This window comes from Cotesia glomerata, linkage group LG8 (genome assembly GCF_020080835.1).
Source record: "Cotesia glomerata isolate CgM1 linkage group LG8, MPM_Cglom_v2.3, whole genome shotgun sequence".
NCBI lineage: Eukaryota > Metazoa > Arthropoda > Insecta > Hymenoptera > Braconidae > Cotesia > Cotesia glomerata.
The window spans coordinates 7906881-7929147 of NC_058165.1; the positions used below are offsets into that span (position 1 = coordinate 7906881).

The 22267-nt window shown below is 30.3% G+C and overlaps 1 protein-coding gene and 1 long non-coding RNA gene across 2 annotated transcripts in view; one reads left to right on the forward strand and one right to left on the reverse strand.

Annotated features, from left to right (window-relative positions):
• The window catches only part of LOC123270293 (serine/threonine-protein kinase 17B-like), a 56980-nt gene that overhangs the window by 22479 nt on the left and 12234 nt on the right, over positions 1 to 22267 (forward strand). Inside the window, exons 2-3 of the mRNA XM_044736286.1 lie at positions 16620 to 16832; positions 17609 to 17747. Of these exons, the coding sequence (XP_044592221.1) occupies positions 16620 to 16832; positions 17609 to 17747 (352 nt within the window). The remainder of the gene's footprint in view (positions 1 to 16619; positions 16833 to 17608; positions 17748 to 22267) is intronic.
• Positions 4076 to 21865, reverse strand: LOC123270294. Its single transcript, XR_006510560.1, has 3 exons — positions 21852 to 21865; positions 9332 to 9336; positions 4076 to 4308 (listed from the first exon to the last, which is right to left on the reverse strand). It is a non-coding gene; the product is annotated as an uncharacterized LOC123270294 (long non-coding RNA).

Here is a 22267-nt window from a genome sequence, read left to right on the forward strand (position 1 = left end):
GAAGATTTTCGAAAAATCGGGAAGTTATTGTTTTCACCCCGTTTTGCAAAAATCGAGGTTTCAACAGATCTTGACGTTTTCAAGCCCTAAGAAGCTTCCCTGACTATTTTTACAATTTTTACGATGATGTCCGTACATCTGTATGTATATATATATGTGTGTGTGTGCGTGTGTGTGTGCGCGCGCGCGCGCGCGCGTGTGTGTGTGTGTGTGCGCGTGTGTGTGTGTGTGTAAACCTCTTATAACTTCTGAACGGTTTGACCGATTTGATCGCAGTTGGTGTCATTCGAAAAGTCTTCGCCAAACTTAGATTTCCTGTAAGTTGAAACCGATTCGGACCAGTAGATTTCGAGAAATTGCAAAAAAAGTTTTTTTTTTTTTTTTCATTTTTTTTTAAATATCTCCGAATTGGCTCAACCGATCGACCTCAAAAACTCATCAGCTCTTAAACTTAAAAACCCGTATCGATCGCCACCAAAAGCGTCAGAATCGGTTGATGCGTTCGTGAGATATCGTTGTCGAAAAAAATCGAAAAAAGTGTTTTTTTGTAATTCCGAAATTTTTCATCAGATCAATTTTTTTGTTCAAAATTATTTATAGAGCTTAAAAAACTACATCGATTGCCGCTAACCATGTGCAAATCGGTTAATTCATTCAAAAGCTATAGCAGTTTGAAAATTTTAAAAATCGTGTTTTATCGAAGTTTGATAAGAGTTTTGAGCTCAAAGAGCTCAAAAGCATAGGACAGCTATCTCTTTGAGCTCAGAGAGCTCAAAATAACACATAAACTGTATTTTTGAGCTCGAAGAGCTCAAAAAAGTCATAAGTGCAATTTTAAGCGCCTAGGTATGGAATTAGCGGGAAGTTGCACGGATGGCCTTCAGGGTCAACCGTTTTCCTAATTTTTTTTTTTAATAAAAATGATTCAAGTTAAAGACTTAAAATAAAAATAATCTTAATGTCTGCGCATCAGCGACCTATTACTAGCAACGACCTACGAAAGAAACGATCACGGTTAACGGACTGAGATCTTGTTGGTTCGCGGAATAGAGCGAACTTGACAGTCAACCCCAGGTGGAATGCCGACTCCGGTGCAGTCTTTCCCATCATCAAATCGGCGGACTGCAAAGTACCAGTACTAGTAATAGTAATAGTAATAGTAATAGCAGTAGCAGTAGTTGCAACATCATCTAGCAAACTACCCGTTTTATTTATTCTCTTGCGTATGGTTTTATCTCCAGTGCATGGTACTTCTTTTTCATCAATATATACAAGTAGAATGCAAGAAAAACTCGCCCCCACTCAAGATCGTATATTCATCGGCATCGAGTATTACGTCGCCGATACCATTACATTACTTTTATTTGTTAGTAGTCGTTTTGTCGCGGCTATCGCCAAGAATCCTGGCGCCGGAATAGAACGGGTCATTGACCTTTCGTTATTTTGTTTTTTGGAAGTTTATTAGATACTTACAAACTATATATGGGAGCTGTGTTATATCTTGATTAGTATAATTCAAAAAATTTGTAGTTACTGCTTGCTTCAACGGTACATTCATTTACATACTGTATAATATAGTATGATCATTAAAAGTTACTTAAAATGCTTAAAAATTCATTCATCTGAATGTTTTTTTTAAGTAGAATAGTTTAGAAGAAAAGGAACAGCTTCTGTTGAGTTTGTAAGAAGTAACGTGTGGTGCCATCTATTAGAGGCCAGTGACACCATAACTTAATACCCAATTCTGTGAAGCTGAGATTACTCATTGTCATTGAAAATGTGATTTATTGTAAGAAATCCAATAAAGATTGACCCTGCAAGATCTCAAGCTATACAATCTGAAGATTGCTCCAAAACAGGCGTTTTTAGAATTGTTTCAAACTGCGATGTCTTTCAAACGCGTCGTTCGATTTTGAATTTCTGGATGGCATTCGACGCAGTTTTTCAAACTAAAGAAACAATTAGAAGATTTTAAGCCGAGTAGTTAATAAATTGAAAAGTTATCTCAAAAAAACGTTAAAAATTTTTGTTAACTTTCATTGGTTGAATATCTTCTTTGTTTTTAATTATTCATAAAATACTGAACAGATTGAAAATTGATTAATGTCTAAGGATCACAAAACTGAATCGAATACCGCAAACCGGGTTCGAATCGAGTAATTAGATCAAGAGTTATCGCCAAAAGTAGATAGTTCAAGAAAATTATTGAATTATTTCGCTTGACCCAGTGATTTTTCTTCATAACTTCAAAACTACTTGACCGATTGACTTCAAATTTTAACAAGATTCAAGTCTCAATAATATACCTTTTCGATCGATGTATCACTCTTATCAATCCCTTGATTCGTTCTCAAGATATCTTACGAAAAAAAAGTTACACATCCACATACGGTTTTCTGAAACTCTTCCCATCCAATTTCTAAAAATAAAACTTTTTTAGTGTTATTAAAATTATAGTTGATACATTAAGTATGAAATTGAAGTACGATTGAAAATCAAATGGATTATCAGCAGATTGAGTCAGTGGTTCAGCGAAAGCGAAAGTATTAAAACATTTAGCTTAGCTTAGGATGATGTTATTTAATTTTAATTGGCACAGGACTTTAATTCAAAACGTTAGGTAATAATTTGCCGCTTGACAGAGCTCCTCGATCAGCTCGACTATTACGTATAGAAAGTCTAATTGATATAGATTTATACATTCTACATGAACCTACATTTATATACATATATATGTATGTTTTTTTTTTATTTAATACCATCACATTTTATTTTATTGCCGCTAAAAGCTTCCACAGTACTAAAAATATTTATCAAATTACTCAATTACATTCTAATAATTTTATATGTAACAATCCTCGGATTTCAATAGACTTTTAAAGAGTCAGTATATAAATACAAGTATATATTATTTATTATGAGAACGTAATGTTCTTGTTAGCAAAGGCGTTGTTGCTCAACTAGTTACTACGAAAGGTTACAAACTATAAATTACCCTTAAAAATTAAATAAATGAATAATAATAATAACGATAATAAAAAAGTGATTATGATAATAATAATTACCGATAAAATTCATTTAAAAACATTATTTACCTTTTATTTGAGATTTTTATTCAATCTTGTATTAAATTTGCGCAATATCTGTGGGTGTGAATTTAAAATTTAATATCGGCTGCATCAATTTCTTAAACCATTTTGCCTTTTAACCAATCACATTAATATAAATATATATAGGAATATTCTTCAACAAGGCCACGATAAAGGCCGAACGAAACAAATTCAATGAAATTGATGACTTCTCTTTTTGTATATATATATATATATATATATATATATATATATATATATATATATATATATATATATATATATATATTTTTATAAAGATGGATGTATGAAACGTTTTTTGTTATTTCCACAATACTCAATTCTTCGTTGATTGCAAAGCGGATACGCGGCCTTGATGCTAACAAATAAAGCGTGAAATGAAGAAATATCAATTGAGTCGAAAAAACGATTCTGGAGATAAAAAATTTTATAATTTAATTTACTTAAATCGGTTAGTTTTTGTCAATTACATGCGTTGAATCTTAATGTCAATTCACTTTACTCAATCATTTCATTTGTTTTAGTTTCAATTTACACAGAATAATATTTCATTTAAACATAAGTATTAATTGGCAATTATTGTCTTAAATCTTATTAAAAAAAAGTTTCAAAACACCTAATAAATTAATAAATAAAATTTTTATTTTTTTAATTGGTGGCGAAAAATAAATTTTTCAAGTTATAATCCATAATATCTCTTGAAAAAAACAATTTAAAGTTTTAATATTGTTCATTATCAGTTTTTAGGATAAATATACAGGTTTTTATGAAATTTTATTATTATACTGCCATTAGTTCCATCGGAATCAAGAAAAATATTCTAAATACGGCAAAAATTTCAAACTTGAGAATTTTATCTACGCACCACCTGTATGACACTCTCGAACTAATATACTGTTTCTTTTTATTCAAATTTTTTACTATCACTACTCAAACATCAATTTGAACTAAGTGCCGGTCCCATCTTTTTCTTGCGTCGCACTCACGGCGAGAAACGGTACTATCCTTGTTGCACTCGTGATGATAAAGTTAATTGCAGTTTTATGTTTTTCTCTTAAACAAAAGAGAATTTCGAAAAAAATGCTCTGATATAAAATAGATAATTAAAAAATCTGTTACGTAGCAGAGCGTTTTTTTTTTTTCAAAAAACTTCTTTGTTTAGAAGAGAAATGAAAATCTGCAATCATAGGGACCGGCTCTTAAAAATTTTATTATTGTCGACAAACAAAAAATATAATGAATTAAAATAATATAGTTTTCAAACTTATAGTAAAAATTCAATTACATCTATTATAACTCACAATATCTTCCGAAAAAATTTATTTATAGTTTTAATTGTCATTGCAATCAATTTCTGGGACTAAAACATAAATTCCTATAGAATTTTATAATTATACTGCCATGAGTTCCCCCTCAATGTAGCAAAATACTCTAAGTACGGCAAAAACTCAAAACTCAGACTTCCATCCGCGCGCCACCTGTGGTGACTCTCTAGAACTAATACAAATATTTTTTTTTGCTCGACGGGCAGAAAGCGTCAACTTTCGGCCCGCTGCGCTAAACGAAAGTGCCGCTTCCTGCCTTCGTCGAGCAAAAAAATAGTATACACTCCACGGGAAGTAAATAAGAAAGCCTCAGATCACATGTTTGTCAACCTCGGCTTCGCCTCGGCCGACAATTACATGTGATCTGAGACATTTCTTACTTTACTTCCCTAGGTGTGTAATATACTATTTTCTACCTATAGAAGACGACGTTTCTCGCCACTATTCTTTTTACTGGAAACAAAAAAATTTTTTTAATTATGATATAATTAAATGATAATTAATAATTTAAAAGTAGTTAATTCCTTGAAAGTTAGTGCACTGATAGAAAAACAATCTTGATTCAAGAAACTTTTTTTCTTCAAAACTTGAACTCTTGAAACTACACGGAAAGAAAATTGAAGGAGTTTTTACTATTTTACTATTGTAATTTTTACTAAATAAAATAGTAACGGTGGACTATATTTCTCATTTAGTAATTTTTACGATCTACTATTGTAAATTTTATCCAACAAATAAGACTAGCAAGAATCTTAAAAAGTCGGATACTATAGAGCAAATTATACAATATGTGTTTGTGAACTTTACAATTCAACTATTGTAAAAATTCACAGTTGGTTTTCTTAAAAGAAATATTAGGGAGGGAGAGAGATAGAAGGTTGGACTAATTGGTACCTGAACAGTAATCGAAAAAAGAAACCGACATTCTCGTGCTATCTAGGAATCGAACCCAGAACTCTGTGTTGGCAGCCAGAGACTCTCCCTCTACGCTATCCGAGGTAAACTAAGACCCACATCCTTTAACATTTACATAAACTCGGAGTCTAGCGCTGTGCACGGCCATCACTCACACTAATTGAGAAACATTCCAATTCAACTATTGTAAAATTTGCTATAGTTCTATTGGAAAGATACAGAGGCAGCACTGGAAATTTTCATCTCTTACTTTTTACAATAGTAATATTGTATTTCTTAATGAATAAATAGTATTTTTTCTGCCCTCCAGGCGGAAAGTGGCAACTTTCGGCCCGCCGCGCTAAACGAAATTGCCGCTTTCCGCCTCTGTCGGACAGAAAAATAGTATACAAACCTATGGCAGCAAAATAATAAATATCTCAGATCACATATATGTCGACCTCGGCTTCGCCTCGGGCAACATATATGTGTTCTGAGACATTTCTCATTTTCTTGCCACAGGTGTGTAATATACTATTTCTTCTAAAATATTTGACAATTAATAGTAATAAAAGTATAGTCCAGCTTTACAATAGTTGTATCGTAAATTTTCCCAGAATTTTTTTCCCGTGTAGATATAGATATATTTCTTTCAAGAATTTTTGTCTCTTGGTTCAAGATAGGCGATAACATTGATTCAAGATGTTACCGACTTGTGTTAAAAATGGCTTTTTTTTTGAGTCATTAATTAATTTACTTATTTCCAAGAAATAATTTTTATTTGGTATAACAATTAAAGACTATTTAGTTTTTGAAATATACTTTGATGAATTATTTTAACAGGCGAGACCATCTTTTTCTCGCTTTGCTCTCACGGAGTTCAACGAAACTATCTCTGTCGTACTCCCAACAGCAGAGCAATTGCAGTTTCGATTGGTTTCACGAAACGAATGAAATTTTTGAAAAAAACGCTTTGTGGTGAAATAGTTTATTAAATTATCTATTATCTCTAAAAACGTTTTTTCAAAATTTTCATTCGTTTCGCTAAATCGATTGAAACTGCAATCACTGGTCTCGCCTGTTAAGTTTTTTAAACGATAATGTTATTTTGATTGAAAAACAAATGTATCGATTGAAGATAATATAGCTCTTAAGCCAAGAAAATCTAAATCAAGACAAGAAATTCTTAAAGCAAAATAATCATTTGTCTTCCAAAATAAATTCTTAGCTCAAGAAAATATCTCTTGAGTCAACATAAATTTTCTATCAGTGTGGAAAAAAAATGACTTTAGTTTGCGGAACAATCTCGGCTCACTATACTCTACATTTAATTCTTTATCTGGAGGATACGTAGACGGTGGTTTATGTGACTGTACATAATACGTATTCTTACATTACATTACACCGGATTGGATTATATTATATTATATTAGCAAGCGAAGTAAAGTTAAGTTAAGTTAAACTAAATGAGTTCGAGGTCACTGAGTGTGGAGTGTGGAGTGAGGAGTGAGTGGAACGATTTTGTCGTTAGATTAGAAAATATAACTGTAATTTACCTCAAGTATTAATGTATATATATATATATATATATATATATATATATATGCTATATATATATATATATATATATATATATATATATATATATCGTATATATTCTAATGAGTGATTCTCAATGCCCTGAATTAATGGGCATCCTACACAAAAAATCACTTCCTAGAGAATCGTAGGCCGGATAAATTTAAAAATCGTTAAATATAATATAAGTTATCTCAAAAAAATAAGGAATATTAGTGCCACATCTTAAATCAGGCATCAAAGATCCAACCGACCAACAAAAATTTTAAATGAAGAAGCCGAAGAAGTAGAATGTAATCAAAAAATTGAAATCGAAATGAAATTAAATGAAGTGAATTTAATTCGGAAGCTGAAGTTGCAGTTGAAATCGTGACTTGAGTCGACAAAGTTACGGATAGGACTTGAGTCAGGATACGGTTGGTGAACGCGAGGAATGCGTTTTGTTATGGAGGGATTGCTTCTCATAAGAAAAAACATTACAACAGAGTTGAGATTGTTTTATTGTCTACTGACAATTAAAATAAAAGGGATTACTGTAACATTGCACTTTTCGAAAAAAATATTTCTATATTAATAAATCAAGATGCTTTTTATAATGCTTAATTCAAAAAACTACTGAACCAATAGATGGAAACCTTGTACCAAAAGATGCGATATTTCCGGACAAAGGTTTTCGTATCCAATCCATCCACAATTGCTCATCTCTAAACAAGATTTTTTAAGTTACAAAATAATAATTTTTGTGTGTTTATTTAATATCAAATATAATTAAAATTATAATTAATTTTCAAAGTTTATTTTAACTGTTACCCTAGTAGAAATAATCGAGTTTTCACTCGATATAAACCAGTAACTGGCCAGCGATATAGAGTAAAAACTCGAAATCGCGCCACCTACAACTAAATCATAAACATTGGTCACACTGACACTGTACTTTTACGAGTGTGTATGTCTGTTTATTTTTTTTTATTAACCTGTACGCATTATTATTTATCTCCAATAAAAAATAGTTATTTTATTATTTCATTGTTAGATATATTATTATTAATTTATTAGTCTAATAATTTTATCTATTATATAATATAAATATAAATGAAACTTTTAAATCATTTCGTTTATTAAACATCACTTTTATTTTTTTTGACTGTTTTATTAACCCTTGATAACCTGAAAATTCTCAATTGACAGTTTCACGAAGGCCGCCATGTTTTGTTAGATCTCTTGTAAAACTGGCCAGTTACTTGACAGAAACTCGATATTACACTGGCCAGTTACTGGTTTAAGTCTAGTCAAACTGGCCAGTTACTGGCTAAAAACTCGATTTCATTTCTACTAGGGTAGGCTGAAATTAACCAATTAAACTAATTAACTGTTCATAATAGTTTTTATATTTTTGAACAACATGTCCAAATAATAAACTAAATATACATCTTCAATAATCTATATCCGTATTAATAAATGAAGAGATCTTTTTTATAAATGCTTAACTGAACAAATCTATCAAACCAATAGACGTCAAATTAATCTCATGAAATGCAAAGTTTCTCAGTTAATCTTTTAAGTTTATAATATTTTTTTGATATTTTGTTAGTTTCTTTGGTAATTTTATTTAAGTAAATAAAACATAACAACTGTATTATTGATTGACTAATTCAATATTTTTAAAGTTAAATAAAATTTTAATTACGATTATAGAAATGTCAGTATATAAAACTAAAAATCATTTTTCGTTCTAAAGATGAACTTGTGAGGCATTTCTATTATATTGACAGCATATACGTTCACAAATAAAAAATTATAAGTCCTTACAAAAGTGCTGAAGAACATAATTACGGGTAATTGCTGATGAAAAATTATAAAATTGGTTTACTTAAAAATATGCAAATTTCAACTCAAGCCCAGTGAAGCGAGTGATTGATAGTATTCACTTGTTATTGTTAAAATAGAAATAAAAAAATACAACGGTTGATCATTTCAAATTTTGCGGAAAGTCTTTGGTTTCGCCGGTAGGTGGCTACACTTTCTCGCTTGCAAAATTATTTTACCAAAATTAATTTCCTTAAATCAATTATGTTAAAATTAATTTCCTAAGAAAATAATTTCCTTAAATCAAGATTTTTTAGAGCCAAAACATCTATTTTTTTCGTGTAACAAAGTTAAACTAAAGCTAGTAAAATTCTAAACAAATATCTTGAGGTTGCCAATAAAGAACCGATTTAAAACGAAAGTACCGATAAAAAGGTCTTATTACCGTATGTAAATAACGTTCTTAAGGAGATCGTCAATCCCGATGACGTTTTACAAGAGAAATGTTTATATTTATAAAGGATAATAGGTGTGGGTGTCGTTTTCACTGGCGAGGCCATCACCTCCTGCCTCTTGCTCATGAAAACTGTTTTTCTCGTCTGTATCTTGTAATATTACTTTAACTTTCACCCTCCCCCACTCGCGGTCCACACATATTTATTTAATGTACGTTTTACATTGTACTTTTACAATGTATTGTGTACAGTATAATGAAATAAAATAAAATATAATATATATATAATCTGAGTATTCTTGACGTAGTCGCCGAGATCCTTGAGTGTGGTCTCATCGTAACCGCACCTCGGAGACCTCCCTCGAGGTCGTGTACGGAATCTTATATTTCTATCTATCCTTATGTACTCTCTAGTATATATTATATTCATACTACTACAGGTATTTTATTAAACTCAACTTCCTGGGCTAGCATCTAACACTTTTTCTAGCTCTTCGTGACTTCCTCGCGCATCTTCTTTATACTCAGCTGAAAGAGATATTATATCTTAGTTATTCTTAGTCATAGAAAATTTAACTTTTTTTATTTTATTAATCCAAGCAATAACCACCGAGTAAGATAGTCATAATAAAAAGTTTTAAATTTTTACTTTTTTTAGATTAGTGTCTGTGTGAAACGATAAATTGCTTGAAAGAGAAATTTATATTGTGTTAAATATACATCTAGTTAGACAATGCGCCATCTGTGATGCATGAATTGAAATATATATAAGTGAACAATGTGCCATGGGAAAATGGTTTAATTTTTAACTAAATCGGACAAATAGTTTTGGAGTTGTTTAAAAAAATCATTGGCTCGAGAATAATAATAAAAAAAACTTTCTTGATCCACTCATTTTCGACGATAACTATTTAACTAATTATCCGATTTGAGCGTGGTTTGTGGCAATCGATTAAGTTTTTCTCCCTTCAGACCCTGATAAAATTCAGAATATATCGGTAAAGTAGTTTTAAAATTATAAAAAAAAAAAAAAAGTCCACTATCTGTGATTCATGCTACTAATTTTGAATGAAACAATTTTGTTATGTTCTTAGATTCTCTACTGATCATGCCTCCGATCAATTATACCACTTAAAATATAACAGTATAATTGAAAAAAATGTTTATAGTATTCCACCAAAACCCGTTTCATTAACAGAACTAAAGGTTTAATAAAAATTAAAACTATTACATAAAGCAGTTTTTATAAAGTCTCGGAAAATAAAAACTCAATAACAATTTAATGTTGCTTACGGGACTGTAATGATGATACGAGATCGAAGAATTTTCTTTTGCGTATTCTATTCCCTGAACGCGATTTTAAACCGGTGTACGGCCATTAACCAAACGGCTCTTGTATATAAATATAAACATAAATACCCTCATCTCTCATCTGGCCTGAACTACTATATACTACGTACTATATAATACTCTACTCACCGGTTCAGTCTCCCTTACCCGATACCTTGCGGTTAGCCAGGAAAAGACGTGGAAAAAAGTCATTTAAATTAAAACTAATCAAGTATCGGGTGTCAAGTCCAGCGTTAACGAGACACCAGACCACCGATCGATAATTAATCTTATCTTGCAACTCAAAAAAACACAACCTGAAAGAAAAAATCATCAATTTCTCACGATCTGGTCTGGAAAAAATCAAAACTGGAGTAACCTTTCCAACGAACAAATATTTTTTCTCATTTGAAAGCACTTATACTTATACTGGCGATTAGTGATCATCCAGGTCGATCGTTTACATTCCAGAGTCATGCAAAACCCGGTCTACTAATACAACCCTTGATCAATAAGTGTATCTGTATATTTGCACATAAAAGGATCGCGTGGCACGAGGCCAATAATAATCACTGAGTGGATCAATCTCTTGATCGCCATTTCAAAGGTGTCTCAAGTGCAATTATACCGGATCTTTGCCGGTAAAATACCCTCACCTTACCTCCTCATCATGCAATCCTGCATAATACATACTTTCATACTTTACCTGTAATAGTAATATTATTTTAATCTATTTATTTAATCTCCATCTTGAGTAGAGCAACAGCTAAAGCAATGACTAGAGAAAGATTGGTGTCTCATTTTCCCATAGATCGGCCTCCGCCTCCGTATCCACTAGAGAATTTTATGCACGAGTTACACTCGTTGCAGAAGGTGCTGTCATGCCATCTTGCATCGTGCTCACTCTTCATAACGCCGTGACGGTGATTTTTACTCGCCTATCGATCTAATCATCACACTGTCACGGATTCGTTGCATCACTGCTCTGAATTTGAGTTCAGTAGAGTAATAATTAAGGAAAGTTATAAAAAAATTCAAGTTTTTTTATCAATAATTAGAAAAAATTACCGAAAACTGGAATTTTTTTATCTGATAATAACTCTAAAACGATTCGATTGATTTAAATCTAGGTCATAGTATTCCATTTTGATATAAATCCTACAAGTCCTCATAAATTTTAAAGTAAATTGCTCGAGTAGTTTCGAAGTTACTGAAAAAAATTACTGGGTCAAGAATATTAATTGGAAAACTTTTTTGATTCATCCACTTTTGGTGATAAATATGGAACAAATTATTCAATTTAATTTTGCGTTTTGGCAATCGATGCAGTTTGCTAACTTTTAGATCCTGATGAACTTTGAAATTAGTCCGTCAAGTAATTTTGAAGTTATTTGAAGAAAAAAAACACTTGGTCAAGAACACTAATCTTTAAATTTTCTTGATCTATAAATTTTTGACGATAACTCTAGAACTAATTACCCGATTTGAACCGAGTTTTTCATATCCGGTTTAGTTTTCTACCCCTTAGTCTCAAATAAATTTTGAAAAAAATTGATTAAGTAGTTTTGAAACAATTTCAAAGAAACAATGAGTCAAGAATGTTAAAAATAATAAAAGATTATTCCCATAGGTGTAAGATGAAAGTTGCTCGCTCGGTTTATAATTTTCTTGTTATGTAGGCCTAAGTCTAATTATCTCATTACATGGGTATGGGTAGGATGGTAACTAAACGCGGAAAGCAAACTATCCGCTATTAATTATCCCAGTCACTGTTTTTAGCAATTAAGAAAATTAAACTCATGTTTATTTTAGTTTATTTTTATTAACTGTTTACCTATTGCTATAAATCACCTCCCGGATTAGATTTCTTGTGTAATTCAAATGCTTTTAATTTATACACTTGTTATCTTCTAAATTTAATACTAATTAATGCTTTTTATTACACATATTCGCCGGTAATCTTTGAATTCTCTTACTTGAAAACGTTTTAATAACAATTAAAAAAAAAATGAACGACAATCTAAAAAAATAGTCCATGCATTAAATTATGGAAAGTATCCAGCATGACCCAGGTCGTTGACCTTAACACCTGAAAAATAACTAAACGATTTGACCGACCGCTAACCGGAAGGTTCATTATCGCGGTGTCTATTACTATACTAACGACATAATACTTGGCTACATAAAGACTTGAGCTGAGCTGAACAACTAGACTCAAGACCAACACCAGACATTTTAGCGTGCTAACTCATCGTGGGAACATCAGTTCAGACCCTGACATACGTTCTATGTTCATCGACGTCCCATCGTGATAAGTCCTTCTCTCTACTATTTCACTAAACAAACAAACAAATAAAATAGTATTATAACTATTCAAATCATTAATCATTATCTTCTACTCTTTATTCCAAAGGTGTTGAAATTTCATGTAAAATTAGATATGCTAACGGAAGAAAGAAAATGGTCATACATTTCTAACGTAGAATAATGATAATTGTAATGTTAAATAAAAATAAGGATTTTTTAAACCCTCAATTTTGCACAAACTAAATTCGAATTGATTGATTAATTCAAGAGCGATTGCCAAAAGTAGACAGATCAAGAAAATTTTGACATGAGTCTTCTTGACCCAGTATTTTTTTTTGGTAACTTCAAAACTACTTAACCGATTTATTCATTTATTCCAAATTTTATCAATGTCAAGAGGTTGGAATACTGAATAGAAAATTTCAAATCGGATAATTATTTCAAGAGTTGTCGTAAAAAATTAACAGATCAAGATCATTTCAACATTAGTATTCTTGATTCAGTGTTTTTTTTAGATTACTCCAAATCTACCTGACCGATTCATTCCAAATTTTAACAGAGGCTAAAGGGTTAAAACTGGATCGATGACCGCAAACCGGATTCAAATCTGATCATTAGTTCAAGAGTTATCGTCAAAAGTGAATTTATCAAGAAAATTTCAAGATTAGTGTTCTTGACCCAGTCATTTTTCTCATTAACTTCAAAACTATTCGACCGATTAATTTTAAAATTGAATCAGATTTAAAGCTTAGATAACCCTTCCAATTACCGTGTTACGCGTTCAAATGAGCTGATTCATTTTAAAGATATCGCACAACAAAAAAAAAGACTTACTCGCCTACATATGGACGTTTTTTTGAAAATATTCCGCATTATTTGGAACATTTTCAATGTTTTAAACTCTGGAATTTAAAAATTAAAGTGACTCGAAAACAAAATTCTTAAACTGTCCGTTTACCATGGAATGCTCCACATATATATAAATATATGTATATGTTTATATTGTTGATGAACGAGTGAAAGTAAAATGCTTTCTACATGTTTGATGTATCAACAGGAGCTAACTCCTGATGGGCTACTGCATAAAACCTTTTATATCATAAAACATATATTGTATATTATTTATCATACGGTTGAAGATATACCCGGAAGGTATATTAATATTCTTATGATGGATTTATGATTGTCAGGGGTGCTAAATATATATCTACAATGAATAATTTGATATTAAATTTATCGGATTTAAAGTATCAAGTAATCTAAAGTAAAAATAAGATTTACATCAAGAGTGGAGGCAAGTCTGACCTTTGACTTGGACTTAATATTTATCATTAATAATATTGATAATATTTATGGTTACATTGAAAGATAAATTGAATTTTTAATTAATAATTAGTAATTGTTTGTTCGAGAAAGTAATTAGGGTAGTGGGAGTACACATACGATTAAAGAAATAAAATAAAATAAAAAAAGGGACGAGAAATTGGTAAGAGGATGTAGGTCGTGGTCTGCGGTGTGTATATTCAGTACTTACTCGTAAAATAGAAAGGACGAGTGTAAAAAAAGCCAGTGGGCATTGCATTTGTCATCCGGATACTTTTTAGCTTTGCCAACACCCGAATTAAACCGCGGGCTCGAAATAGAGGGTAAAAGGGGATTTTAATGTGAATGATTAGCCGGCTAATTACGGGCGGACTGGCTATTTTCGTGGAGATCCAACAGCCAGAGAACAAAGAGGCGCTCGGTGAATTAAGGGGCGTTAAATTAAGGCCACAGTTTTATTTGTTGGATCGTTTCAATGATAACAATAACAATAACAGGAACGGACAGCTTTCTCGTAATGCAATTTCGCAATGTAAATGATATTACGAGCACTTCAATTTTCATACTTATTACTCTGATGATCCAATATCAGGGATATGAATTTATATTTTGTACGAGTGGAATTTCAAATTGATTCATTTGAACAGCTGAAAGAATAAATAATTTGCGTGCTGCAGATTTACAAAAAAATTCCTTTGTGAATAGTTTGAATTAAGATTGTGAGTAAAATATTGGAGATATAAGAAAATTTATGAGGACCTTTTTTGTTAAGTACAAAATTTTCTACAAAAAAATTTTCTTATCATTTTTCGTATTTCCTTCATTTTAGTCATAATTTTTTTATTTTATTTTTATTATTATGCTTTACTTGTACACCTCTCGGTTTTTACAAGGCTGATTCCTCTTTTTCTCCTAGCTCTACGCTTTTTCTATTTCTCATATTGGACCTCAGCAAGTCCCACCCGACACTTCATTTTTACTTTTAATTTTTGCGACTGTGGACCGACTTGTGCTTTCTGTACCGTATTCACCCTGAATCTCACCTCTCAGGCTGTTGGAACAGAACCATGGGGAAACCACAGAGAAAACCCATGATAGTACAGTCGGAGCTGGGCTAAGTCTACAGTGATTGATAAGAAACTCTTCTTTATCGACCACTGGAGCATTAGGCCCCTCTCCTAGTGTGCAGAGATCCCTCGCGCTAACCAACGCCGACTAGAGTGGTCACTCATTCAAGTTGTTGCTTAAATGGGTGATCACCCAAGTCAGACGTGTGCCGCCCGGCTATCTCTGCCACTTTCAGAGGTTGGCAACGTCACGCACATATTTTTATTTATAATCACTGAAAAATAGTGGTGCGTGCCGGGATCAAACCCAGGTCCCACTCTTTCGAAAAGAGGGCACCGAGCCGACTAGGCTATTGCCCGCCTCTTCATTTTAGTCATAATTTCAATTTCAAATTTTTATACTTTTTTATAAGAATTAAGACATATGATTGTAGAATCCGACACAAAAGATCCGAGTTCGAGTCCCAGCTCGGTGAAAAAATCTCCATTGTATCCATCCCTGAATGTTTTTATTTATTAATAGCACTGTAAAACATAAAAAATCTAAAATATATAAGGCACGTTATACACGAACTCGTGCAGTTGAGCGATGATGGTTTTGCAAAGCGTAGGTTTGCATTTCCGTGGAGAAATCCGAGGCAGCAGGCCACGACGCGATTTCTCGCGCTTACGTACTTAGTTACTCTAGGGTTCTATTCTGTTTCTCTTCTTCCTCTTGAGATAAAAACGCGACCAAGACATCCACGTATGAAACGCTTCAGTTTGAGTAACATAAGGTAGACGTACGTACTTGAAAAGTCTTTTTTTTTTTAAACTACCACTGTTTTAAAAAATAAAATGTAAAGAACAAAGCAGACGCTGGAAAAGATACAATAATAATAATAATAATAATAATAATAATAATAATAATAATAATAATAATAATAATATGAAATGTCTTTATCTAGTATAATATAATATATAATATATAATAGTGGGTAACATTGACCGCATTAATAACTCATATCTGCCGACTACAGACCCTTTCCTTCGAACATCCGCAGTCGGATAAAAATGGTGTAAATAATGTTGTATATTGTGTATGAGATTATTCGAGCGAGGGTCTTTATTAATATTAATGTTAATATTATTTTATCAAAGTTAAGCCAAGTTTAATATTAAGTGATCCATTTAATTCAAGTCAAGCGTAAAAATAAAATAAATAAACCCAAGTTATAAGTTATAAGTATTATAAGTATATATTAGAGAAGAGCTATTGACCTGCTGTTAATTTATCTACATACATTTCGAGTAGCGATTGTCGCTATTAATTTACCATCTGTCATTCGGGATCGACAAGGGTCAGATGAGGATTTATGTCTACTTTAATTAATCTTGTTTTTTATTTATATTTTTATTTATGTTTGTTTATTAATTGTTGTTACAGGGGGAAGTACGCGACGGTGAGGCGATGCAGGGAAAGATCAAGTGGTCGTCAGTGGGCTGCTAAGTTTTTGAGAAAGAGACGACGTGCTCAAGAGCTCAGGGCGGAAGCACTCCATGAAGTCGCAGTACTTGATGCTGCTGCACATTGTTCACAATTAGTTTCACTTCATCAAGTTTTTGAAACTAACACTGAGATGGTTTTAGTTCTTGAATTGTAAGTAGTTTATTATAATAATAATAAAAACAATAATAATAATAATAATAATAATAATAATAATAATAATTGGAATGACAAAATCCAAATTTAGTTGGACCAATTTCAGAACGAAAATTTTCTTTTTTTTTTTTTCTTTATTTGAGAAAAATTTATAAATTATTATTATTATTATTATTACTATCGAAAATTTTATTAAAAATTTCCCAAAGCACGATAATTGTTATATTCACACTAATTTATTGAAAAGAAACCATTAAAGTTATTTTTGAATATCGCCGGGAATCGATCCCCGACCTCCCACGTTTAGTCTTCAAAGACTTTTACCTCACGCTAAGGCATTTTTCGACTATTCAATTTTTGTCACTAAAAATTTTACTTTATTCTCCTCTAGATTTTAATAAATTAATCTTTTCTTTTTAATTAATAATAAGAAATTATTTATAATCACTTTATCAACAATTTTACTATTTTTGTTTCTGACTTTTTATTAACCTATTACATTTTTATTATCAATAATTTTTATATACTTCAATATTTATAGAAATTCCAATCAATCTTTTTTACCTAACATTTTTATAATGAAATAAATCAAGCATCTGACCTTTATTAAAACAAAAAAAAAACTATTAGTACTAACAAAATATTTTTCTTAATAATAATTTATAATGTACTAATATACTTATTATCAAAAATCGTTAAAATTTTTAATTTCCTTTTATTTTAAGCTTTAATAATTATGTTTATAACATCCTAATAAAAATAAATAATTCTAGAGCGCCTGGTGGTGAATTACAAATGGTGTTAGACAAAGACGAGGTACCCGAAGAACGTCAAGTAGTCCGACTACTCCGTCAAATCCTCGAAGGAATAGCGTTTCTCCACTCTCTTAACGTCGCTCACCTCGACATAAAGGTAATTAATAATCCATAAATATTAACATTTACTCTCTAAAAATACCGTAACTAAACTAATAATTGTTGAATAGAATTTATATTGTTAGTAAATACCTAGATTAGTCTAAATGCAAATGTAGATGCAGACGCTGACATTCTCATGAAAAGTAGCATTACTTTTTTTATTAACTCTCAATGCGTGGGCTTAATGAGGCCGGCGTCAGTCGGAATACCTCGGCGTCGCGACGCCTGCAAATAGCCACTTAAAACTCACTGTTTCATCAAAATTAATTCCGTCTATCAATCATTTATTTATTTATTTTATTCTATCAATTATCATTTATCCAAAATTTTTAATTTGAATAATTTTATCCGCTGATTTATTAAATAATTAATAAATTTTACAAATTAAATGAATTCTGAAGTTTATACAATATTTTTTTTATTATTATTATGTAAAAAAAAAAAAAAAAAAAAAAAAAAAAAATTGAAGTGGGCTGGCGGTTATGCAGATGTCACATTAATAGCGAGGCTTCTATTTGGCAATGACTATAAATATTAAAATAATAAATAATAACTGTGGATCGCGTGGAATAAAAAGTAACAGGCAGGAGAGGTAGATGATGGACACTTGATATTGACGATGATGATGAGTGTAGGCACACGTGTTTATCGATTATCGTATGGCAATCGATCCGGGCTGCCAAGGCGAGCTAGTTGTTATATTAACAATAATAATAATATTATTATTATTATTATTATTATTATTATTATTATACTTATACTTTGTCATTATATTATAAAATTATATATATATAGTGTGTAGTATGTACTATGTAGTATGTAGTATTATATATAACGTAAACCGCATAGCACATTTGTCAAACGCGACGTGTGTCACGTGGACATTTATTTTAATACATATTTTATGTTACATGTCGGTAACTATACATTTTTAAATTATCTTATGTAATCCAATTACGAGTTTTGTTAAATTCTTTTGTTACCGTGTTTTTTAATAATAATAATAACAATAATAATTTAGTAAATCAAAGATAGTTAATATTATAAGCCAGCTACCCGATCCAAATTGTCCGAATTATTTTTTCAGTCACTGAAAAAAGTTACACTGAGTAAAAAATTACATCTTTCTCTAATAATAATTGTCTAAACAAATTTTAATTGTTATCGTCACCTAAATTTTCTCTGATGGTATTGAGACTTCATACCGATAAAATATTATGGTGAACAATTAATAATGAAAAATTAGTCATTCTCCAAAAATTTGGATCGGGTAGCTGGCTTATAATATTAACTATCTTTGATTTATTAAATTTAAAACACCGATCTTCATATATTAAATATACAATAATAATAATAATAATAATAATAATAATAATAATAATAATAATAATAAACCACATGAGGTCATAGTACATTTTTTTATTATTATTATGCTTTACTTGTACACCTCTCGGTTTTTACAAGGCTGATTCCTCTTTTTCTCCTAGCTCTACGCTTTTTCTATTTCTCATATTGGACCTCAGCAAGTCCCACCCGACACTTCATTTTTACTTTTAATTTTTGCGGCTGCGGACCAACTTGTGCTTTCTGTACCGTATTCACCTTGAACCTCACCTCTCAGGCTGTTGGAACATAACCATGGGGAAACCACAGAGAAAACCCATGATAGTACAGTCGGAGCTGGGCTAAGTCTACAGTGATTGATAAGAAACTCTTCTTTATCGACCACTGGAGCATTAGGCCCCTCTCCTAGTGTGCAGAGATCCCTCGCGCTAACCAACGCCGACTAGAGTGGTCACCCATTCAAGTTGTTGCTTAAATGGGTGATCACCCAAGTCAGACGTGTGCCGCCCGGCTATCTCTGCCACTTTCAGAAGCTGGAAACGTCACGCACATATTTTTATTTATAATCACTGAAAAATAGTGGTGCGTGCCGGGATCGAACCCGGGTCCCACTCTTTCGAAAAGAGGGCACCGAGCCGACTAGGCTATTGCCCGCCTCTGAGCTCATAGTACATAAAATTTCCTTAAATAAATACCCATATGTCTAGTTTGTGTTAAAAATAGCAAGCCGCGAAAACCGCAAAAAACCACGGATTTAAAAAATGTTTAAAATATATATTTTTTTTATATCTTATTGTAAGCATATCAATGAGGTACTTTAGATAAATTTTCAATAATAATAATAATAATAATAATAATAATAAACGACCTAATGACCTATGTCATTTGTTTACCGTCAAAAATCCTGATTGCTGATTTTTAATTAATAAAAAAATGTATTTTAATATATTTTTAAAAGCTTGAACAATATCATTGTCTGTATTTATTGATAAAAGTGATTTATTATATTTTTACGGGTAAATTTTTCAAGTATGTTTATTTGTTAAGCCATTTAAAATTGATGTCTTCTGTGCAGATAATAAAAATAATTTAAATATTTCTGATCAGGAATTTTCATTACATTCGTTGATTCGTTATTATAAAAAATTAAGTTTGAAGGAAATATCAGGGTAATCGCAGGAAATAATTAAATAAATTATTAATTCTTTTGTAGTGAAATTAATTCTTTTTATACTGTATATTGTATATTCTGTATTTCAATAATTATTATCTTGTAAGTACTATTCAAATTAAAACTTTACTTGATTATCATAAAATATTATTTTTAATCACGGAACACTTGAGTTTCGTCAGCAAGGGAAGAATATTTTTGCACAACTGTTACTTTGTAAATTTTATATAATATTTATTCTATACTTCGAATTATGACAAAAAATTGTAATTTAAACCTTTTTTTTTTTTTTTTTATTTTTGTAATTTAAAATCAAAAAAATTATTTTACAATTATTATTATTATTATTATTATTATTATTATTATTATTATTTATAAAAAGTAGAAATTTTAAAAACTATCGATGCAATGTTTTTTAAAAATTTTCTTACTACTATATTATTTACAAAAAATGTTCAGAAATTTAAATTTTATAAAAAATGGTACAAATATTTCCCTTATTAAGTTATTCATTTAAAAAAATAAAAAAAAAATAATTAGATAAGAAACAGTACAAAAATAAATATAAATAAAAAAAATTGAATCTATTAATAAAATAAAATTTGCGCAATAATTAGCAAAAAACTAGGGCCTGTTTGCGCAGCTTGTGATACAATTTATTATAGTATATAATATATTATATATTAGTGAATAGTGAGTGAAATGTGTAAATTAACGTCTAACTATTTAGTAACTGGGACTGGGCTTACCACTAACTGATTGACAGTAGCGCCTTGGCACTTAACTTTTAGCACCTGTTATTATAACGATATACAAACTACGAAATTATGTAGAGAACTCGCCTCATTTATATTTTCCCTACATAACATTGTCATCAATATTTTATACACTCCATACGCTGTTATTATAATAATAATTATTATTATTATTATCATTATAGTGATGATCTGATGAAGATGATGATGATAATTGATCATTCTAGTCATTTAAATAAATTATTCAACCGTTGAAATAACTATTTTTCATACTTGTTACCACTTTCTAAATTCGCGTAGAAAAAATTTTTTTTCTGTATTTTTTATTTTAAAATTTTCTTAATTTTTTCCATTATTTTTTTTTCTGATTTCGGTTGTAAAATGAAAAATTTTTTCTATAATTTTTGGATTATTTCCATTATTTTGGTCTTAAAATTTTTTTTGTCCTGAAAATCGCGAACTTTTTTCATAATGTTTTCTCGATCATTTTTAATTTTGTTTGATTATTATGATCTAGAAAATAAAAATAACCAAAAACAATATACCTATTTAAAAAAATAAAAATAAAATCTTATAAAAAAAAATTTTTGCAAGATCATAACAATGAATAAATAATAATTAAATTATTTTATTATCTTGTATACTCAAGACATTCCAGCAATAATGACGAAGACAATATTTATTTTTGATCGTGTGTCATATCCATGCACATACTCGCTATCTAATAACAAAAGTATTTAATAATTAAAATTTGTCATTCATAATTATATCTATTTCTCTTTTTTAATTTAACCATGTGCTTATTTAACAATAATTCAGTTATTTTAACATTAAATAAATTTATAGAGCATGAAAAAGTGAAGGCACGACCTTTTTTACAAACACATTAATAAAATAATTAAATATATCATTATAAATATAATAATAATAACAATGACAATTACAATCTGTGTTATAGAGCTAGGAAGGAAAATAGACAATAGAATTGAACATGAAAATTATTTATAATTAACAAAACAAACTAAATATAATTGACACTGCACAAAATTATAATAAAATTGGTGAGATTTACTCGTCTGATAATAATATATAAATATAAATATAAATACTGAGAGAAGACATGTCGCTGTGAAATAAAACGGGAGAGAGGTTTAGTTATGAATGGAAAAATTCACATGCATTCTTTGGCTCCCGTTCAAAAGTTGAGAGAGAGTACAAATAAATAAAATAAATAAAGTCAAGAGA